This window comes from Talpa occidentalis, unplaced genomic scaffold, assembly GCF_014898055.3.
Source record: "Talpa occidentalis isolate TD23 unplaced genomic scaffold, MPIMG_talOcc4v2.1 talOcc4.3, whole genome shotgun sequence".
Classification (NCBI taxonomy): domain Eukaryota; kingdom Metazoa; phylum Chordata; class Mammalia; order Eulipotyphla; family Talpidae; genus Talpa; species Talpa occidentalis.
In genome coordinates this window covers 67,572,846-67,596,879 of record NW_023603184.1, presented here as the reverse complement: position 1 = coordinate 67,596,879, position 24,034 = coordinate 67,572,846, and the positions used below count along the sequence as shown (strand labels likewise).

At 32.9% G+C, this 24,034-nt stretch overlaps 1 protein-coding gene across 4 annotated transcripts in view; it reads left to right on the top strand.

Moving 5' to 3' along the window:
- The window catches only part of DPP10 (dipeptidyl peptidase like 10), a 611,591-nt gene that overhangs the window by 556,321 nt on the left and 31,236 nt on the right, over positions 1 to 24,034 (top strand). For all 4 annotated transcript variants that reach the window (XM_054699639.1, XM_037523252.2, XM_054699638.1 and 1 more), the window contains exons 14-19: positions 3,111 to 3,202; positions 3,586 to 3,633; positions 7,213 to 7,334; positions 8,758 to 8,805; positions 17,172 to 17,270; positions 17,377 to 17,446. In XM_054699639.1, the coding sequence (XP_054555614.1) occupies positions 3,111 to 3,202; positions 3,586 to 3,633; positions 7,213 to 7,334; positions 8,758 to 8,805; positions 17,172 to 17,270; positions 17,377 to 17,446 (479 nt within the window). The remainder of the gene's footprint in view (positions 1 to 3,110; positions 3,203 to 3,585; positions 3,634 to 7,212; positions 7,335 to 8,757; positions 8,806 to 17,171; positions 17,271 to 17,376; positions 17,447 to 24,034) is intronic.

Here is a 24,034-nt window from a genome sequence, read left to right as displayed (position 1 = left end):
CTACAACTGAAACAAAGCACAAGCTGACCCAATCAAGAGTAAAGGGAGAAATTTGCTTATACAATTGGAAATGCCTAGTGGGAAATAAACAAAGGACATTTTAATATATCTTAAGAGAGCATTTTGCAGAACTCTGCATATTTAATTGAAAAATTTAGATGAAATGGGCAATTTCAAGAGGAAATACACTTAGCCAAAACAGTCCACAGGAGAGACAGAGAACTTAAACAAGCTAATGACCTAGAAGAAATAGAATATTATCAAAGAACTGCACTACAAAAAAGTACATGATTCCACAGGAGAATCTCATCAGATTTTCAAAGGTAATGCTAACACAATTTATATTGTTCTATGAAATGAATTGTCTTTATAGTTATTTTAAAAGCTTTTTCAAAATGTAATACCAATTTCTGGCTTTACAAATGTGAAAAACATGTTCTTCACACAAATTCAAATGGAGCAACATTCCCATAAATGTGAAGCACAAGAAAGGGTACTCACTACTTTCAAGGATTGGTTTTAAGTTTGTATTTGACCCTTTGTTTAGTTTCTCTGTACTACACAAATAAGTGATACCATAGTATATTTCTCTTTCTCATTTTGCCTTATTTCATGTAGCATAATCCCTTCCATGTCCATCCATGTTGCTACAAATGGCATGAGTTTATCTTTTTTGGCCACTGTGTAGTATGCCATTTGTATATTTTTTAAAGAAAATTTAATAAAAAGAACAAGGACATCAAATACCATTAGTAAGAGAAACAAATGCACCTAGTTATAAACCAAACTGATGATATTTAATTGAAACTATTACTGAGAACACACATAGAGATATAGAGAACATAAGGAAATCTATCTATTTATCTAGCTCTCTCTCCTCTGAAGAGGCCCATAATTAATTAGCACTAGAGTAGCAGTAAGCACATTTAAACCAGGTCTTGCCATCCTTACTATAAATCAGTAAGAAAACAGGGCTCACTAGATAAAGGAGTTATGACTGACAAGAGACAGAAATAAAATTATCTTGAACATCTTGTGCAGAAAACAAATAAATGCACAAAGACTAATGTAATTATGTCCAAAGAAAAAAAGTTTATCTTGAAGGTATTTGCATTAACCAATTTTGGCAATTTTGTCATTATAAAGAATAACAACAGTAATTATATATAAATTACATTCAAAATACGTGTGGCTCTAATAAAGGAGAAGGGTAAAAGAGAGTGAACACATGTGGGGTGTGTGTGCTATTTCTTTGTAAAATAGTGTGTCACTTTGTAATAAGTAGAAGACATGGTTATCCTCTGACCAAGCAATTCCACATCTTGGTGTTTGTCTCAGAAAACCCGGCCATGTATATCAGAGTGAACACATGTATAGGGCAAGACTGTGTTTACAGGAATATGTTACCTTGTAAACACGAAAGGGATGTTAAAATTTGAAAATCACTTTGAAATGATAATTTATTCCAGGAAAGGTCATGAATAGTTGCCACAACTATGGAGTAAAAAGTTCAAGGGAAAAAAACTATTCAAAATGTGTCAATATCATCCCATTCTTAATTACTAGGGAAAACAGTACTATTATAGCAACTATATCTTACACTTTCCATGAAAACAGCATTGCTAGTGTGGGAAGACATGTGATAATCTATTTCCTGAAACAGAAAAGGGTTAAAACCTTACCTATAGAATATTCTTGCCAAAATTGTTTAGCCTAAATTAAACCACAAGTAAACAATCAGATATTTCCAAACTGCTGGATACTCTACAAAACCACTGGAGGGAGAGTTCTAAAATGCTCAATGTTATACAAAAAAAAGCAGGTATGAAGTTAATGTCTTAGTTTAAAATAGAATGCAGGACCTTCTCAGTATTGTAGCAGGTTGAGCACAGCACTATAAAGCTGTCCGCAGCCTCTGCAGCGCGGGTTCGATTCCCGGCCGACCGGGGAGATACCCACATGGTGCAGGAGACCTTTCCTGCCTCACCCACTGCTCCCCTCAGCAGTGTCTTTGGTCCGTCTGCCTGTTCTGCTCCCCCTTTGTCTGTGGTAAATTCTCTCACCCTCCCACGCCTCTGGCCTCTACCTCAGTTCTTATATAAATAAATAAATCTTTAAAAAAACAATAAAATAAAATGAAATAAAATGCAGGTTGATGCAGCCCCCGTGGAAAACAGTGAAAGTTTCTCAAAATATTAAAAATAGATCTATACCTTATGACAATTTCACTAATAGGTATCTACTGGGAATACAAAAACTCGTGGGAAGGTTGCTATTCAGTCCTATGTTCACTGCAGCACTGTTTACTCCCTCTGTGGCATATTAGCAATCAATCATCTGTGGACAATGGAAACTCATATTGCTAGTAGAACTTTGTAACAACTTTGTAAAATAGTGTGTCACTCTGTAGTAAGTAGGAGACATGGTTATCTTCTGACCAAGACCAATCAATCCCACTTCTTGGTGTTTGTCTCAGAAAACCCTGCCATGTGTATCAGAAGACATTAATGGCCTGTTCATAGGCATTTTTTTCTAAGAGTAAAAATTTGTAAGAAATTCAAATATCAAAACAAAAACAGATAAATTAATCCATAGTCATACAATGACATAAGACAATGAAATTAGGCTATGGATGCAATTATCACCATGGATTAATCTCAGACATGTTATTGATTGAAAATAACACATCTTCAGTAATGAGCAGGGATGAACAGTATATAACACAGAGAATTTACTGGGAATAAAGTTTATTCTGAATTTTTTGTTTAAACTAGCCAAACTGCATAGCTACTGATCATTTAGATGAGAATTATCAAAATGCTCTCTTGTGCCAGATCCCATAGGACACTTTGACATCCTCTGTCGAGATGTTGACCAATCCTAACCTACAAGAGTTTTTTGGATGGTTTTTCTACAATATAGGAATAAGGGCACTATCGTATCTAACATTTAAATGAATGTGTGTGCATTGTAGAAATTGAAAACAAGAAAACTGGATGTGAGCTGAGAACTACAGGATTAAAAGTGACAAAGGCAGTTAGTGCTTTTGCGTTGACCACAGAAATTCTGTTTAAATAAAAGGAAAATCAATATTTTCTATTTCTTTGCAGAGTAAAAGTGAGCAAATTACCGTGAGGCATCTGACATCAGGAAACTGGGAAGTGATAAAGATCTTGGCATTCGATGAAACTACTCAGAAAATGTGAGTGTGTTTGGTTCTCTGGACAACCTGGAAGTTCACATTGCCAGATGAAATCTTTTCTGGCAGAATTCTGTTGACTTACCATGGTCCTAGTCAAAACAGCCTGACCATCTAAAGACTAACCTTTAATTTAAAGCTTCTCCCTTTATTTCACTGAAGTGATTCATAAGCAGACACTTGTGCACAGTCTAATGCACTCATGTACACACACACAGACAGCAAACATTGTGGAAAAGTGTGATGATAAGAGAATTTTTTTTTCCCTAATGAATATCCTATGGTTGAATAATAGAACAACTTTTGCCTGTTCTTTGACAGTATGAAAAGTAAAACTCCATCCTGGCAAAAATCTATCTGATGTTTGTGTTTTCTTTCCTGGGCAGTTACTTTCTGAGCACTGAGTCTTCTCCCAGAGGGAGGCAACTCTACAGGTAAGTAATGTACAGGATGTTTCTACACGGGTTGATTTTTCTAAGGTCATCTGCACAACATAATGAAGGATGGGATGGAAAAATCTGGTTTCACTTCAACATAGTTTAGGAGAACATCAACTAAGTATGACAAGGGTCAACAGTATATGACGAAACCCACACTCTTGATCCAGTCCCTTAGCTGTAGAACTAAAATGAGAGTTATGACAATCCTTCTGATCCTTGCTTATTTTTTTTTTTATTCTTCATCTTTTTTTGCTGTCTCAAATCTTTTTTTTTAACGTTTGCTTCTCTCAGCTGCCCACCTCACAGGCCATTAACATTATCCCCAGTGACCTTTTCTTCCTCTAAGCCTCATTTTGAATTTTCAGTGCATTTATGTTTTGCACATGTCATTTATTCTTGAACAGAACAAAATGTTGTGAACACAGTATATGGATCAAGGGCAAGTTTCTCTTTTTCCCCTCATAGTTTGCATAATCCATTAAGATGGTGATTTAAAGTAGAAATTCTTGTTGTTTCCTAAAATAAAGCAATGGATGGGGAATATTTTCATCTGCCCAGTTTTCCCAGATGTAACGTTGTATTCATGAAAGCCCATGAAAAGGGTTTAAGGTCACACCAATTTAGTATTAAAATGTCTCTTCACTCAAAAAGCTTTCACCAGAAACTCCCAAAAATGGCTTGTATTTTTGCCTGGCCAGCAACTTATTAATTCCAGACTTTATATATATATATATATATATATATATATATATATATATATATATACCTTCTAATTTCCATTTCACAGATCCATTTTTAAAGTGTCAAAACTGCCATGGTATATTCTCAGTGGAAATTCATCATGTTTGAAGAAGTGTCACCACTGATTCTTACCAAGTAGCCTAGATTTTCCTTTGAGAGTAAAAATGCATGTTCAAAGTACCCTACCTCTCTCCAATCCACTCATATACCCTTATTTATGCATAAATCACTTTCTTTGAAGCAAGCTTCTTTTTTATCACTTCTCCCTATATATCATTTTATTATTCTTTTTTTTCCCCGAAACAAATCCTTATCCTCAATTTTAATGAATACCAAAGGAAGAACAGATCTTTATATAAAGAGACTCATTCAAAATTTAATATGGAAGTCTTAATTAATACACTAGTCACTTTTTTCTGTTGGCTGACCTGAAACTTATCTTTCCTGAAAATAAGCACTATCATTGATATTTTCAGTTATTAACAGTATTTTCAAGATGTGGAAATAATTCATCAATGTTTTATTTCTCTCATTTTATAAAAGTCTTTAAGAAAAATGACAATATCAGAAAATTAGACTTGGTCAGGTTCAGCCAGTGAAATTGCCTCAATCTTTGTTGCCTTTATCAGCCTAAAGTGTGACTTGAATCACAATGACTTTTAGATTTGTGTGCTTCTCCTATGTCTATAGTGACTGAAGCACAGCAGTCAATATATCTATCATCTGTACTAGTGTAGCAGGCTATGTTATAAAGAAGATGTAGTACCAATAAATTTCCCCTTAAATAGCTCATCAAATGCCAGTTGGGTTGACTGTAAGATAATGTTAGTATTTAACCCAGAAAACTCAATCAATGAGCAGCTCAATCAATTCAGGCCATAAACATAATCATTGGTTGCCTTAATGTCTGGGATTAGAAACTCCTGCAGAATTTGAGCTGCTAACATATTCAGTGTTATAATTTCATCTATAAAATTTGAAATTCTTTATTTCAGGAATTTCATAACCTAAATAATGAGAAAATGCCAAGATATATCTCTAGAGAATTTATATATGAAAAGTTTTATTTTTTTAAGTTTTTTAAAGATTTATTTATTTATTTATACAAGCACTGGGTACAGTCAGAAGCTTGGGAGGGTGAGAGGGGCCACCGGGGAGGCCCCTCTGCATTTATTAATAAAACTTTTCCCCGGTGGCGCAGCGGTTTAGCGCTGGGTTGCGAAGCTGCCCGCAGCCTCTGCGGTGCCGGTTCGATCCCGGCTACTCCCCGGCCACCGGAGGAGGGTCCCGCATGGCGCACAGACCTACCCTGTCCCGCTGCTCCCCCCAGCAGTGAACCTCGGTCCTTCTGCCTGCTCTGCTCTCTGCTCTGGCTCTGGTGAATTCTCTCACCCTCCCAAGCTTCTGACTGTACCCAGTGCTTGTATAAATAAATAAATAAATCTCTTTTTTTAAAATAAATAAATAAATAAATAGATGCAAAGAGAAAAAGTTTTAATTTCTAGTTATATGATTAAATAACCTTATGTAATTGGCACTCAGTCTCTGTGGTGGTAGTTGCACATTGTGAATATAATGACATCAAACTGTAGACTTAAAAATGGTTATAATGGCAAATGTTGTGTATATGCATATGTATATAAACATTATATGTACAGAAATTATGTACAGAAATTATGCATAATATATACATATGCAGATATATACAATAACAAGTGTTTTATATATGTATATATTTTAAAAAAGAAAAAACTAGGTAAGATGAACTTGTATGATACCATATGGTAAAACCAACTAATATATTCAAGTGTCTAGTGTATATTAATTATCTTGCCTAGAAGAGGAATATTTGGAATTGTAATCAGCCCTAAATGTCAAATGTGTCGTCATGACTTTGTGAACTATACTTAACATTTATTCTAGATTGCTTCTAGTGCTTCTAATGCTTGATTCAATCCCCTTGTTCCTATCCCCATTCCTGCAGCATATTGTACATCAAAATCAACATAACTATGATGCATTTATAAATTTATAAATTTACAGCTCAGATCATGTTCACTCCAAAGAGAAATTTAGAATATTTTTTCTAATCAATTTTTTAATATATCAACAGTGCTTTCATTTATCAGCATAATCTAGGATTCTTCCTTATTTATAAAATATATTAATCTATATATGATATTTAACTTTGGGTAAATATCTTATCCCTATTACCTTAAACATAATTGTTTGTAAAACAGAGTGATGATTTCTCCTTTCTTTATCTACCTCCATAATATTTCAATATATGATTACTAACATCATATAAGTTATCACGTAAGAGTAACTTTTCATATCACAATATTCAGTGCATATATTTAGTGGGAAAAATTGACAATAATAACAAATTGTAATGTTTAGAATGTTGCAATTAGGAAATTTACTTGTGAAAATACACATTTATTCATTAACCTAATATTTATTGATGGTGACTATATACTAGTCTCGGTAGGCAATTCCTTCTAAGACTTAAAAAAAAAATCTATAAATATAAAGAAATAAGAATGTTATATTAAGCCTCATAAACATTAGTGTCTTTATAATCAGAAAAATGCATGCTTATTATATTTATATAATATGCAGAAATGTACATAAATTTAATTTTACTACAGAGAAGAAAATTTATGTTTCAACACTGTAAATAGAAATTAATAGCATTTGTTTGGTAATTCATAATTTACTAGGAATCTTAATGTAAGTAGTTCTGTATCTCCTCCATTTATGGTATAATTAAAATGCCACACATTCCAATGTCTAGATTGGTAGCATTTCTAACTTTATTTCCTTTCTCAGTGCTTCTACTGAAGGATTATTGAATCGTCAATGCATTTCATGTAATTTTATGAAAGAACAATGTACTTATTTTGGTGCCAGTTTTAGTCCCATGAATCAACATTTCTTACTATTCTGTAAAGGTAAGATAATATTAAATAAAATTATATAATTATATTAATTTAAATATAGTAATATTCATTGATATGATTATATTAATTTATGTATTGAATAAAACAATTTCTGATGATTGATCTTAGTCATTTTATTTGAGCACTTTCATTAGTAAGTATTACTCTCTGGTTATATCACTTGATGTTCATAATTAATGGTTTTGTTAAAAATTTTAAATTATAAATTTATATAGAGATGCAAATTGTATTTGTATGTTTCACTTAGAAATAGAAATTGGGAGTTAATTCAAGACATAAACATGATCAATAAAGACTGTTGTACTTGGGCTTTATTAGGCTCATCCAATAAAGTGAATAAACATATTTATACCAGCAAAGTAATGCTACAAAAATTAATCTAACTAGTATTTTAAAAAAAAGCAATAGTGTTTTTATTGATATAATGCCTTGTTAAGAGACTTAGGATATACAGAAATTTAATTTCTTGGGTCTAGCCCCATATTAATTTTGAGAAATTATGTTCAGCCCAATTACTTTATCTATCTGATAACAGTATGCCATAGCCTATGGGTTGTATGGTATCTCTAGATTATATTGATAAGAATATTATCCCCTTTAAGAGTATACTGTACTTCCTAGTGGTGAATGAGGATTTATGTACCTTTTTAAAATGTGGTAAATTAACTACTAATGTTTCGGCTGGTACCTAAAGTTGTCCTGTTTTAAAACACCATAGAATAGATCACACCTTGTTCTTTTAGTTGTTTTTCCACTGATATGTGAAATGAGGAAATAAAAAAATGAGAAATACTTTTTTGATGACACCAGAGAAATCCCTTAGACATTGAGAAAGAGTTTCTTAGAGATGGTAAATTTCAAGATAACATTTTATGGTCACATCAAACTGACCAGTATATTTGAAATAATTGGAGATCTCAGTTGAAACATTTTTAAATGAATATGTAATTAGCCCAATTTTTATGTAGTTTATTAATGAAATATTTCTAATATGCTTGTATTTGTTTCTTTCTTGATTGAGTGGTAAATTGAATTTGTTCTAGGATAAGCAGATAAAAGATCACAGGGCCATGTGAATCTGAACATAAGTGACTATTATAAATGACTGAAGATTAAGATGCCTAAGATTTAGATAAAGCCATAGAAGTATAGAAATATAGAGCAATTTAGAAACATGGAAATATTAACAATAAGCTCTGCAAATCATTTCTTCATGTCTTTTTACTTTTCTAAATCAAATACTCATGGAAAGGAATGCAATTTAATTATTTATCTGGTTTCTGTTTCATTATGCTTTAAATGTGACATGGTACCATTTTGAAAAAGGAGCTCTGTCCTGTAAACTTTTCAATAACTGTTACTTAAATGACTTTAAAATTTATATTTATACACACAAATTTTATTTTTAATCCAGGTCCAGGGGTCCCAGTGGTCAGTCTACATAGCACAGACAACCCAACAAGTGAGTACATGTGCAAGACAATGCAGAATAATCATGGTTGGTATCGATCTTCGGCATTATTATATTATGTATTGACTGTTGTATTCTATAGAATCTTCAAAGTTGTCCTCAGCACAGGGAAAGCTGAATAGGCACCATCAACATGACCTTGCTTATGTAGGAAGTGGTTTGAGTTGTTTTACAGCTGGAATTGTATCTTATATACAATTGGATGTCTGAATGAGGAGTAATTTATAGGGCTGTTCGGTACACTTCAACATACTGATTCCCTAGTGTTCTGGTTCATTCTTTCCCAGGCCTCATGTAGGTTATTTCTCTGAAACAGCATATTTTGTGAAATCAGGAAATTACAAAAAGATATATTATTTTGCATATTTGCTGTTTTCTTTGTTTCAGAAATTCCAGGTAATCTAGTTTTAATTTGTAATTATTGAATATATTTATTCAACTGTACATAATATAATTTATTATTAAACTCTTAGTTTATCAAGCAATATAACAAAGATTGGGAATACTTTGGTAGTAAGATATGGTCGATATGTTTAAGAATTTATGGGGTAGTGCATAGGTGAATGCATGGTTCAGTGAGACTTAAAAATGAGTAGCAAGATAGTTTCTTGTCTTCTATTTCTTTCCTTCCATCATTTTTACCTTCTTTTTAAATTTTTCATTAAGAAATGTATTTGATCAATGATTTTATGCTTTAGTGATTTAATGTAGTTTACTGTTATCTAGTAATGAGGCTTATATTCATTCACTCACTTATTCTCCAGAAAACCCACTAAAATAATTGATTTTATTATCCACATTCACAGATGAGGAAAATGAGTCACAGAGAGGGTAAATATCTTGTCTAGAGATACTTAATTAGATGGCAGAGCCAGGAATTAAATAAGACAATCTGACTCTAAATTAGAGCTTGTAACTATATCTTCTTAATCTATTGTGTTTTTATCTCTTTAATATTAATAATAGCAACAACAATAATAAGGACAATATTCATTTGTCTTTAGAAAAATAGATAAAAGAAAAAAATAGATTAAATAGAAAAAAAGGTTGAATTTTATAGACATAAAAGCCAGTGTATAAAATGAGCTCATCATATACTTATGTGGGATCTGAGATGTTAATAAATATTGCATAGGATTAGTGCCTTGTTAGATAAATAAACAAATGAAAGTTATGAGAGATTGAGATATTTCTTGGCATAAAATATATTCAATATATGTATTACACTTCATGTTCTACCAAAATAATAATTAAGACTCCCAATTTTATTTTAATTTAATTTCATTGTGCTATTACAAGGCATTGTTGTTTTCTAATAATTTCCACTGCAAAAATCTAAAACACTTTTATCTAAGCGAAATCTGAGGCTTTTCCCACTCCTAATTCAATTCTGATCATCTCAGAGACCAGAAAAATAAAAAGGGACTATGAATAGTGGTCAAGTGCTTAATTTTCTCCTCAAAATACATGATTTATGGAGATAAAATTTACATTCAATTGCAAGTAAATCTTTGTGCTAATAAATCTTTGAATTAACCTTTGATACACTAATGAATCACTCATAAGTCATTTTGGGGCCACAAGACTGTTGTAAAAAGTCATTTTGGGGCCACAAGACTGTTGTCCTATTGTAAAATAGGACAAGAAGAGAAAAAACTGAAATATTTAATACACATAGAAAACCTTTAGATACAGTAGTTATCAAAGGAATGTAGAGTAAAATTCTGCCATGTAATTTTTCTTAATAAATTTATTAACATCAAAAAGTTTACATTGCTAATGAGGATATATTGAGGCTCTCATATATATAAATATATGAATTATAGCAAATCTTTTAGAAAAAATTAGGTTAATCATAAATCTTAAATATCCTATGTCTTAAATCTTAAATATCCTATGTCTATTTATCCCATGTTTTTGCTTTTAATAGTTTATACTGAGGAAGTAATTCTAAAAAGAGAAATTTGTAACTCTGCTAATGATTGACAGTAAAAAAATATAAATAACCAGAGAAGGGAATTTGTAAATAAACTTTAGTAGAATATTAATCTGCCCTGAATATCTTCCATTTAATTCTGTACTTCCACAGAATTCCTAACTTTCAGTTTTTCTCTCCTTTGGTCTCTGCCCCAGAGGTAATAATTAGGTAATTTAGAGTCTGTTGCCATTTAACTATCGTTTGGATTCAGCTAAAGGCAATATTGTAGGTGGCTGAATAGAAGAAGAAAAGTAACTGGGTAATATCTGTCCCTCCAGCCTTAGCTTGTGGACTTACCCCACTGGTATGACTCTTGGTTACTTTTCACACACCTTCTCTCTGGAGTTCCCGAGTCTGCAACCTCCCCTTGCCCTGCAGACCTAACCTTTGTCATAAACCTTCAGCAATCTCAGTACTATCCCTTAAGATTCCCCTGCTCTTTGTCCATATAGATGTACCTAGTCCTTTATTAAATTTCATGAAATCATTCTAATAAAATAAGCCACCATTTTTCCACTCAGATGATCAAAAAGAATGTTTACAAAATTCAATTCTTAAAAAATACTTAAGCTTTATTTCTAAATAAAGAATTCAACTCTCCATGCCATTTAACTGTGCCACAAAACTACTAGAAAGTGCATATTAAAGTTCAAGAAGAAAATACATGCAAAGTTAAAATTCTTACATTTAGTCTGACAGCTTTCCAAGTAGTTTTTTTCTTTTTTTACTTCTTTTTTAGAATTTTCATAATGTTCCACAGTGAGCATATATTACTTTTATAATAAAATTGAAACCCTTCATTAAAATGTTCAGTGACTTAAGACAAGGTATAAATAAGTAAAATTATACTTAGCTAATATTTCAAAAGCCCTTTGTCTCATACTATTATCATTACCTTTCCTCTTTTTAATATTTTCATCTTCTTCTTAAACCTTAATTTTGTATATGTGACTTTTCCACTTTTGTGCTTTACTTTTTTAGTGTCTTTTCTTTGTGTATCTCCATTCCAATGTCTTTTTTCTAATTCCTTTTTAAGTTTATTTATTTATTTGTGGAAAAGCTGGGATGTAGGCCAGAGGTGCGAGGGTATGAGAGGATTCACCAGAGACAGAGTGGGGAGCAGAACAGACAGATTGGCTGAAACACACTGCTGAAGGGAGCAGCAGGTGAGACAGGAGAGGTCTGCTGCGCCATGTGTAGGTTAGCTCCCCGGCTGGGCATCGAACTCGGGCCACAGAGGCAAGAGCATGATAGTGCTGAGACTTAACCCCTAGGCCCCTCTAATTCTTCTTTATACTTCACTTACAGTTCTTCCTTGTCCTTTTATTTATTATTTCTAATTTTCTGTTTTCATTTCTCCTCAATTCCACATAAAATAATGACTTAGCACTCCCTTCTTTTCTCAATGTTTTATCAAAAACTGTTTACTAAATATTTTTCTGACCTTTTATGAAAAATCACTGTCTGTTTCTGATATATTAAGAAATGCTTTATTGCTTTTCATTTTTTAATTTTTTTTAAATAGAATGTCTCTCTGTGACCATGACTAAATGAATGAATTTCAAATAAAAAAAGTCAAATGTCCCTTATATAATTGGTTTGCATATTAAAATTAGGTTTATTTTTTCTCAATAGTATATGATAATGAAAAAAAACCTGAAAAATTATTAGTATTTTATACTCATGTTGATGCCTCTAGGTGTATCTATCTGTTCATTCATTTAGTCCCTTAATCATTTAAACTCACTAAACTATTGTTCATTTATAAAAAATTTTATCCAACAGCATAACCTGTATCTAAAATTATAAAAAAGGGCCTCTCTGGTGGCATAGGGATTAGGTCTCAGTGCTATCACCTCGACAGCCTGAGTTTGATCCCGGCCAAGGAACTTACTCAATTATGGTGCAGCAGACCTCTCCTGTCCCTCCTGCTGCTTCCCTTAGCAGTGTATTTCAGTAGATCTGCTTGTTCTGTTCCCCAGTCAGTCTCTACTGAATCCTCTCACACACACACCAGCCCCTGTACTTCTGGCCTACCCCCCAGCTCTTGTATTCATAAAAAATTTTAAAAAATAAATCTGGGGCCTCCCCACCAGTGGCACAGCGGGTTGAGCGCAGCACTGTGAAGCTGTCCACAGCCTCTGCAGCACCGGTTCGATTCCCGGGTGGCCAGGGAGAGACCCACATGGTGTGGCAGACCTCTCCTGTCTCACCTGCAGCAGTGTTTTCCATCATCTGCCTTTTTTGCTCCCTGCTCTGTCTCTGGTGAATTCTCTCACCCTCCCATGCCTCTGGCCTGTACCCCAGTTCTTGTATAAATAAATAAATTTTAAAAAATAAATAAATCTTTATGAAAATATAAATAAATAAAATTATAAAAGTAACACTATCATATATTTTATACTTGATTTCCTGTTTTTGATTATTATTTTTACATCATTTTTCATTTTTGTACAATGTATGCATTTTCATCTCAATTATAGCCCCCATGAAATTCCCACCACCCATTCACCTGTGAACTATCATCAGGGTCCATTGTGCTCTTCCCACCTTTGTTTTGATCCTACTCCCTTCTCTCCGAGTGTCTCTTATTTATAGTTGCCTATTGATTTTGATTTTTTCCTTTTTATAGTTACCTTTTTTTTTTTCCAGATCCCTTATTTGGATCCTCTACATTCCTCCTATAAGTGAGACCATCCAATATTTTTCTTTTTCTTTCTGGCTTATTTCACTGAGCATAATCCCTTCCAGCTCCATCCATGATGCTGCAAATGACATGAGTTTATCTTTTTGATTTCTGAGTAATATTCCATTGTGTATATATACCAATTATTCTTGCTCCAGTCATCTGTTTTTTTATTTATAAAGTTGCCCCCTTTGTAGTTAACAATATCAGTGTTACTGACTTCTTATAAATAAAAGAAAAATACTTTTATCCACAAGTGCATTTTCACGACAGTTCTTAGATTTTAATGCTGAATCCTTGATGATAACTATAGACTTAAATTTTCATATTTAAAATTTTATAGTTTCAGTACAGTTTCTTGGAAACTATATTATTATTTAAATAATTAAAAATTTCTTGTATTTTGGGAGTAGAAGAAATTTAAATTCTTTCTTGGAATAAAAAAATATCAAACTTCCCTCATTTATATTAGAGAAGAATACATTTATTTATAAAACAGGTAGCTATTTGTGCCTGAAACCGCACATAAGATTCATAGTGTAATGTAGGAAATAGGAAATTAAATGGTTGCAATGGAATATAATAATTTCTATGATAGAAATGTATACACTTCAAAGAAAGAAGTCAGTGCAAAAGGCTTTCAAAAAGGAATGTTATTTTACAAACAAAAGAAGGCAGGAAAATGTTGATACTTCCAAGATGGAAATTGTTCAATGTGACTGAAACAAAATGAAGCAAAGAGGTATAGTCTACACAGACAGACAGGAGTCAAGTCCTAAGTTTTGTTTCATTCTGTGTTTGGGTTTTACTGTAAAGTACCAATGATAAACCACTCACAATTTAAAAGATTCTTATTTTGACTATGGAGTACCTTGAAGTAGACATGGCCTCTTGCCAAGAAGATAGAAAAAAAAAAAGGAAAGAAAAAGAAAAAAAAACTGGATAAAATAGCAATTTTCAAGCAAGAGATAATAATCAGCTAAGTCTCTGATCCCTGAAAGAAAGAAAATAAGTGAGATTAATGTAATCGTCCTGGCTTTCTATTTGGAATCATTTTCTGAATAGTGGTACAATGAAAAACAACCCAACAAGAATATAACGGTATCTTGGAATCAGTGGAGACAGAAACTGCAGTTTAGAAAGATTGAAACTTTCAGATGTTGGCAGAGTGGAAAGCAACTGAAGAGGATGAAGATACATGAAGTTCAGCTTGAGTCTGTTGCTGAGGATACCTAGCTAAGTATAAATAGAAAAAATAAAAAGCAACTTTCAAAAATAAAGACATATTACATCCACTCATTGCATACATAGTAACAAAGCCTAGAATGGCTTCAGACTCAGTATCAGAAAAAATAAACATGAGAGTAGAGTAAAATCTTATTTTTTAGAGTAAAATCTTAAATGGAAAACTTTAAAATCAAATTTACAACTTAAGAAATTAGAAAAAATAGAGCACAAAAAAAGTACAGAGCAAGTTGAAGGGAGAATGAATAGAGTGGAAATTAACTATAGAAAACATGAGCAGAAGAAAATATTTGAAACTAAAGATACCTCTTTGAAAAAGATCAAAAAATTTGATAAAATTTTAATCATAAAAGAGTATATCATGATTACCGTTGTCATTAATGAAATAGATTATTGTGAATAGAAATACTACAGATATTAGAATGATAGCAATGGACTATTAAAAACTATTAAACTATTAAAAGTAGTTTTATGCAGTAAATTTAGCATATAAGCTAGAGAGTAAAGGCATAACATGCCTAACATCCAAACAAAAAGAAAGATAATATATAAATATCCCATTATCTACTAACAAGTTTAATTCACAACATTCTTCCTGTTTAGAGAAGTCCCATTCCAGTTAGCTCCACTGGTGCATTGTATGCCACATTTAATAGATGAATACCAGCCTTCCATAAACTTCCCTAGAAAAATATAAGGCCAGTATTAACCAAATTGATTTGGAATTTACAAAAATACTTCAACAACTTCAACTAACAAACTTACTGTTGAATGACAAGACTGGGGAAAAGTAAAGAATGTCAGAGCTCACATCTTCTCTACAACTTTGTATTAGAGGATTTAGCTTGTGAAATGGAACAAAAAAAAGGGAATCTAAGTAGGAAATTGTGCTTATTTGCAAAAGTCATACTTGTAAATAAAACAAGGAACAAATCAACAATACTCTATGAAATCTACACACACCCACAAATCTATTAGAAGTGAGGGACTTTATCATGGTTAGAGGTACAGTCAATATGGAAAAAACAACTATTTTATAAACTATGGTACAATAGAAAATTCAAAAGTAGTTATAAATCATGTTTAAAATAACTCTGAAATCATAAAAGAGACCAAAAAAGTCTAATGAAAATTGCAAGTTCCCTAAAAATAAAAACAAACATTGCTTGGAGAAATTGAAGACTCCAATGGACACCCACCCACACATACACACACACATATTATGGGTTAGATAACTATTTTAGCATTTAAATTTCTTCATTAAATCTATACATTTAATGTAATATCAATCAAAATTTTACCTAGATACTGATGTACCCTTTATGTTTTATCAGTTTTCTTTTTGTTTCATTTTAATATTGTCTATTTTATGTTTTCAAATCCATTGATGTTTTCTTCATAAGCATCTAATATGCTCGGAATTCCACCCAGTACTTTTCATCTTAAATATGGTTGTTTTCCTTGATCTTACTTTTCAGGTTTCTTTTTAACGATTTATTTATATTTATTTTTACAACATTGTTCTTTTTTTTTTTTTTTTTTTTTACAATGTTTGCTTTCTTTTCTCCGGTGTAGTCCCGGTGTAGTCCCCATAGAATTCCCACCACCAATTCACCGATGCACCATCACCACAGTCCCTTGTGATCTTCCCATTTTACTTGGTTCTCTTCAATTATCATCATTCTCTTTAATTGCCTCATTTTTTGTTCTATTGAAAACATGGAATATAGTTATAATCTCTGTTTTCATGTCATTGACTATTCATTATATCATCTGTGTCATTTTGGGTTATTTCTATTGACTAGATTTCTCATCTTGAGAGACATTTTCCTGATTTCTTGCATGCCTGTTATATTGTATTAGACTTCAGACATTGTGACTTTCATCTTAATTGGGTGGTAGATAAATTTTTTTTTTAAGATTTATTTATTTATATAAGAACTGGGGTATAGTCAGAGGTGCGGGAGGATGAGAGGATTCACAAGTCAGAGCAGGGAGCAAAACAGGAAGACAGACTGAAGACACTGCTGAGGGGAACAGCGGGCGAGACAGGAGAGGTCTGCCGCACCATGTAGGAACCTCCCTGGCTGGCCGGGAATCGAACCGGCACTGTGGAGGCTGTGGACAGCTTCACAGCTCTGCGCTCAACGCGTCGCACCCCCAGGGAGACCCCAATTTTGTATTCTTGTAAATATTATTAAGAAGGATAGTTATGTGATGAGATTTGCATGAAAGTGCATATGCTAATTCCAAGTCTAGGGGCAAGTGGAGAAAATTTCACTTGAATAAGGAAGCTTGAAAATGGTTGCAGTAATTCATGAGATAAATGAGAGTTTTATCAGTGCTTAGCTCCAAATGGTAACAGATTGTGAATTATTTATTGTGTTGTGCTGATTCTTGATCAATACCTAGAAGTTAGTGATTTACACTCCCCTTTTTGATTTATAGAATATTTTGTATTGGAAAATAATTCTATGCGGAAGGAAGCTATCCTCAAGAAGAAGATATTAAAGTCAGAAATTAAAATGCTTCATATTGACGACTATGGTAAAGTTTTGTGCATGCTATCTTATTTGAGAACAACTTTCTCTGCATCTGTAGTTTCACGTGTAAATGACTCTCCATCTTTAATATTTTGCTCTTTCTTTAAAAGAACTTCCTTTACAGTTGTCCTTTCCCAAAGATTTTACGGACCGAAACCAGTATGCTCTTCTGTTAATAATGTAAGTATTTTATTTGTTTTTGAAATAAAGGAATCTAAGGATTTTATAATTTTTCTTATGCCTCACATGACAGCAGAGTGATTAAAACACACACACACAGAAGTCCTATGTGTGTAGTTAACCAGGATATCTGTCAGTTGTGTGAGTTACTCAAGGACATCACCACTATTAATAAGGAAAAATATGTAGTTTTTTTGTGCTTCTTGCATCCCATATAGAACTTGATGTTACCACTGGGAATAATGATACGAAGAGTATGGTGTGTGGATGTCTGCTTAGCAATTACTCAAGACCTATTCTCTCTCTCTCTCCCCCCCATAAATGATATTGGCATATAATTCTCTTTCTTTTGGATACCTTTATTAGATGAAAGTTATGCTATATTTATAAAGGTAAGAGCACATAACATGGAATCAGTTATTTAAACAAAATTTTAATTGAATAATAGAGTATTGTTAAGAATGAGCAGTGTTGCAGCAGATCTGTAAAACTTGAATCATCTTGTATGCCTGGAGTTTTATACCTACTGAAGAGCAACTCTCCCTCCCTCAGACCCTGGCATCCAACTTTCTACTCTCTGTTTCTGTGAATTTGATCATTTTGAATGCCTCTTTTAAGTGGAATCATGAAGTTTTTGTCCTAATGTGACTGGTTTATTTCACTTGGCATAAAGTCCTTAACATATATCTGTGTTGTTGCAGGTAAGCCCTATGTTTACTGTTTATTAGTTATGTAGTCAGCATTGAGGAAACATTTATCTCCACTGCTGAAGCTATCGGTACTATTTATATCACTCCTGTCCCTTTTTCTTCTTGGATTAATTGTCGGCAGGAAGCAATCTCGTGTTCAGAAAACCTGACCCTTAAGTTTCCCCAACTTGGTATTGACTTGGGAATTGAATTCATTCCTAATTTTTGTGAGACTGTTGTTGCTGTACAGGCACAGGGCTCTTAACATCGAACGGACACCTACCTTGATATTGATGTGCCATTGAATTCCTGAGAACTATCAGTTATTTTCCTTATTAAGAACTCAGCTTGCATATTGCTGAAAATGCTTAAAATTGTCTAGAATTACATCAGAACCTAGTAGTAACAAAAAAAAAATTGATCCAAATAAATTTAGAGATCTAATTGGTTGTATTAAATACCTCAGAAATTAGGCCGCATCCCATCTAGCAAGTAGAGAGGCTCTGGAAGGAGTTACACAAAAAATGGGAGGATTCTATAGTCAAAATGGGTGGGAAAAGATTATTATCAAAAGAAAAGAAAAATTATTTTAGGAAAGGGTACCTGCCCTCAGAGAAAGGCAAGAGTCTTATCATGCAGGTCACCTCACTAAGTGCTGACCAGATAAAAATTTCAGATTAAATAGTTTAAATTTCCACTTTGAGAGAGAATGAAACTATTGATACTTAGGTTAGATATTAGGTGTTACTCACCTGACATGAGTAACAACATTTTGGGCCATTGTTACTTTTTTTAATAGTAGCAATAATAGAAATAAAAAATAACATTACTTGTAACTACTGAATGTAGAGTGACATTATTCAGGCTGTGGAATCAAATTACTTGGCTTCCAATTCCAGTTTAACCATTTAGTAGCTGTGTAGCAAATTACTTAACCTCTTGTAAGATTCAGTTTCTCCAAATACAAAATGAGCATTGCAATACAGCTTATGCTTTGAGACTGTTTTTTAGATCAAATGCAATACAACATAGTAAGTGTCTAGCACATATGATTCTTATAATTATTGTGATTATAATTTATTTTAACATAGTTTACATTGATTTTATTTAGATATTTTAATGTAGAGAAGCAATTTGTCAATTTACTTTAACAAGACAAAAAGTACAGGCAATGTTATACTTTTTTCTTTTTCTTCTCGAATTTACTATTTCTAATGCCTCAACTTCACTTAGTTTCTCATACTCAGAGACCTTTCTCCTTTCTCTCTAAGAACCAGAAGGTTCTGAACTGTCTTGATGTCTTCCTGAGGGAGTTCATATACTTTCTTATCTTGACTTTTCTGTCTCTTTTTTGTCTTCTGTCAATTTTTATTTGAATTTGAATTGCATGTATGATTTTTATTGCATGTATGATATTTATTGAGAAAATATTTGAAGTTTTAAAATGAGACAAAAAAGGAAAACAAATTCTCGACGCCATACCTCACTTTCTGTCTCTGTCCAAAACTGAAAGAGATTTTCTTTTTATTCACTGAAGTATAAGGGGCCTTAGGGAAACACACTCTACTTGGCATCCTTCCTTGAAGTATAACTCGCATGTCCAGATGGATATGTGGACAACTGTCTCCAGAGAAGTAGCACACTTTGGGGGAAAAGAAGATAAAAATTACAGACTTCCTCTGTTGAAAATTACAGATTTTTCTCTCTTAAGGCTTGTCCTGGCATCAGATTTTTGCTTTGGTCTGGGTGATTTTTAATTCAAAGGGAAATATAAGGAGTAACACAGAACTCAGTTTCTCTTGTTCAAAGGGGTTAGTCAGGTCTTTATAGAGGCTGGATGGTAAAACCTCAGTAACTCTGACTCAGAATTTAAGTAAAAAAGATGTGGCATATAAACACAATGGAATATTATTCAGCAATCCAAAAAGATAAACTCATGCCATTCACAGCAAAGTGGATGGAACTAGAAGGAATTATGCTCAGTGAAATAACCCAGAAGGAGAAAGAAAAATATTGGATGGTTTCACTTATAGCAGGAATATAGGGGAACAAAATAAGTCATCATTGTAAAAAAATAATAACAGTACAAAGCACAACAAAGCAAAAACAATTATAAATCAGAGACATCCTGCAGGGGAGGAGGAGGGAGAGGGATTAGAGGGAGGGAGGAGCACAGGGGACTGAGGTAATGGTGCACAGGTGCCTTGGTGAAGGGAAGTCTGTGGGGACTACACCTGAGGGGGTGGGGGGAAGCAACTATTGTTTAAAAATGAACAGTGATGTAAATAAATTCAAAAAAATTAAAAGAAAAAAGAGTTAAGTAAGCCTGTATGTACATCTCAGCTTAAAGATTTTCTAATACATTGATTAATTTTTCTAAACTTCTGTTTCCTTATAAAGATATTGGAAATAAAAATATGGATAATTGATACAGACATTCACCGTAGCATTTGGTATTAAAAACTTCAGCTCTTTGTTTTTAAAATTATAACCATCTTCATCGTTATTAGTAGTAGTTTCATATTTAAATTTTCAGTATGTCTATAATTTGGTGTTAGTAGTTATTTAATAAATATTCATTCTAAAACAAAATAATGCGGTCAGACTCAGAATTTTCTTTGCATGTTTTTAATTGATAAAAAGAATGAAAATTACTATTAATTTATTTTATTCATTTTTACATGTTGAATATACTACATATTTATTTTATCCAAGTTCTTGTTTTCAGAGTTAAATTCTCAGAAGTTTTATAGACTATGACTTACAAAACCATGTAAACTATGACTTACTGATAGAATTTTCTTTTCCTAAAAGGGCAATTATGAGGAATAATGAGTAGACTATAAATGTGGCTAAGAGATGATTTACAGACTATGAACTATCTCTTCACCTAGACAGATGGTTTTGTATCTAGGAAATTCTATCACTACATGAGACTGGCTGCAGCAGATATCTGAGTAGCTGGAAGGTAGTTTGTCCTTGAAGAAAGTGGCTTCTGGCAGTTCGGAATCCCCCTTCTGCTAACTCTTCATTATGAAACCTCAGAAGAAATGCTCCTATTGCCACTAGACAAATCATGAGAACCTTCTATAGTCATATTTTCTGAAATCCCAAGTCTAATTTCAGTGAATGTACACTTGAACCATTGGTAACAGATTAGCTTACTATAATGGAAAATCTGAGAAGCATTGCCACTACAAATATATCTCAGTGACCTCAATCTTTAATGGTCTCCATAAGGTCATGACCCCCTTTTTCTTCCATACTCTTCCTATTTTCTTTCTGGATGCCTAATTGTTTAACTTTATAGGGAGTCTTCAATGATCTAAATGTCTATTTTCATCTTTGTACCTATACTATAGGTACAAAGCATTTACTACCTTGAATTGTTACTGTTCATGTTATACTTATTTTCTTCTCATGTGTAAGTAATTTAGTACAACACCCTCTGCCATATTGATTTTGCATGCAAGAAGCTGTGTTAATGGTTGTGTAATATAAAGTTTATAAGTGTCTTAAAATACACTCTAGTGTTTTTGATTTGTGAAGTATATGGTCAAATGCCTAGTAGACATATAGGAAAATTACTGACTAACCTGCAGTCCTCTTAGTGGTACAAGACTGATAGGTGATTATTTGATAGATGATACAAATACCTAGACCATGATAGGAAGCAATCCAGATGAATGTGCTATTGTAAAAGATGAGATTTTTTTTATTTGTTTGTTGTCTCCATAAAAGAAACAGTGTAGAGATAGGGGATTACATTCAGTGCCAAGGAACTATCATCTCTTCCTACTTTCTGTTCTTTCATGTTCAACTTATCAATGCCACACTTGAAAAGTTCTTACCTAGGGAGTCACTGACTATTCAGTGAGCTATATTAATTTCCAATGCCTCCTTTGACTTTGTTCTCTCTCCCTTGAGTTCTCTCTTCCTTAAAATCCTAATGAATTCATGGTGATCCTTATCCTCCTGAAGCTTTCTTTCACGCTCTTATCAGTCCATCAATATATCCTATTATAATCCCAAATCTATGCCTCCTCTTACCGAGATAGCATTCTGTCCAAACAGCTCCAATGTATCTTGAACCATATAGCTCACAGTGTGATTTTCCACTTTATCCTATTTTTTTTGAGGATACTTTCATATGTTATTTAGGGAATTTCTGACTCCCACTAGATATTGAACCAATGTTTTGATGTCTGCAAGCTAGTATTTAGAGCAATGATTTACAGAATGGTTTCTGCAATATTTCAGCACTTTAACAAAATAAAAATGTTAAAATCTATTTTATTCATTCTATAAATTAAATGATACCTAATTTATTTGTGTATTCCTCAGAGCAGCTAATTCTCATAATAAGAGTTATTCCACAGATATGTATTGAGTATATAAACAGATGATGTCTAGAAACAAATGAACATGGTAATTATTACAATTTTCCTATTAAGTCATTCTAAATGGAGAGAATATTAATTGCTATCTAAATATTTTCAACATTCAATTGATGTGTGATGGAAGTAAACAATTTGTCAACTATTTTCTATATACTTATTCTCTTAAATATTAGAATGTAATTGATTGATACATTCATAGTGAGTGAAATTAATACTCATCTCCAACAATCAAGATACCATACCCTTTTTTTTTTAAAAGATTTATTTATTTATTCATTTATACAAGCACTGGGCATAGTCAGAAGCACGGGAGGGTAAGAGAATTCACCAGAGCCAGAGCGGGGAGCAGAGCAGGCAGAAGGACCGAAGTACACTGCTGAGGGGAGCAGCGGGAGGCAGGAGAGGTCTGCGAGCCATGTGGGACCCTCCTCTGGTGGCCGGGGAGCAGCCGGGGATCGAACTGGCGCTGCAGAGGCTGTGGGCAGCTTTGCAACCCAGCGCTCAACCGCTGCGCCACCGGGGAGGCCCAACATACCCTTTTTTCATATATAATTTGCTTTCCACAAACACCATGGATATTGTTTAAAATTTTGAATAGCATGTCAATTAGACCATAGTGCCTTGTCTTGCTCTGTGATGGTATACGAAATTCTGCATTCTTCTTCTTCATGCCTCATATCAGGACATTACATTTAGAGCTTTATATTTATTGTAATCTGCCACCCTGTTGTCTAGATGTACTTTCTGTTCTTTATTGTTCTATTTTCTCTCTAGTTAATTTTCAACTGTATTCTTTCTCTTTTAGTTCATTCTGGATGTGGTTCTGCTGGCTAAGATTCTCACATTCTTTATTAAAAAGCCACATTCCTAGAACATCCTACAAAACTCTTTACCTGTTTCTCTACTGTCCATATTCATTTAGTTTTATTCATCCCCTAGTAGAGACTCAGTCTGTAGATATTTAAAAATTACTCTATTCAGGAAAGTACCAACTTCTTAGTCTCGCCTCTGTAACTTTTTACATGATCTTCCAGTATTTTTAGTTTCCTTTTCCAACTGGAAAAATATTAATGCTACAAGATATATTTTCATATAATTCTATATATGATGTTGTTATAGCATGTAACCACACTAGATTACAATATTTGTTTTGCTATCTCTACTATTAAACTATGAAATCTTTGGATGAAACATTATTTGTGGTTAGTAAATATTGAATGAATGAATATATGAATCCATGAATAGATGAATAAGCAAAGCAATCGATCCTGAATTAAAGTCAAGATGGAGAAACAAATGATTTTAGAATTTATAATGTGCTTAAATTCAGAGTTTTAGATGAATCAATTTAGTTTCCTACTTAGAAAAATGTGAGTTGAGTCTCACATTTCTCTTACAACCTTTCTCAATGTTGCTAAATAATGGTTGATGTTCATGTCATTGTTTTTACATTTGATTATTGGACTTATTTTCTTAAAAATGATTGGCTATAATAATAG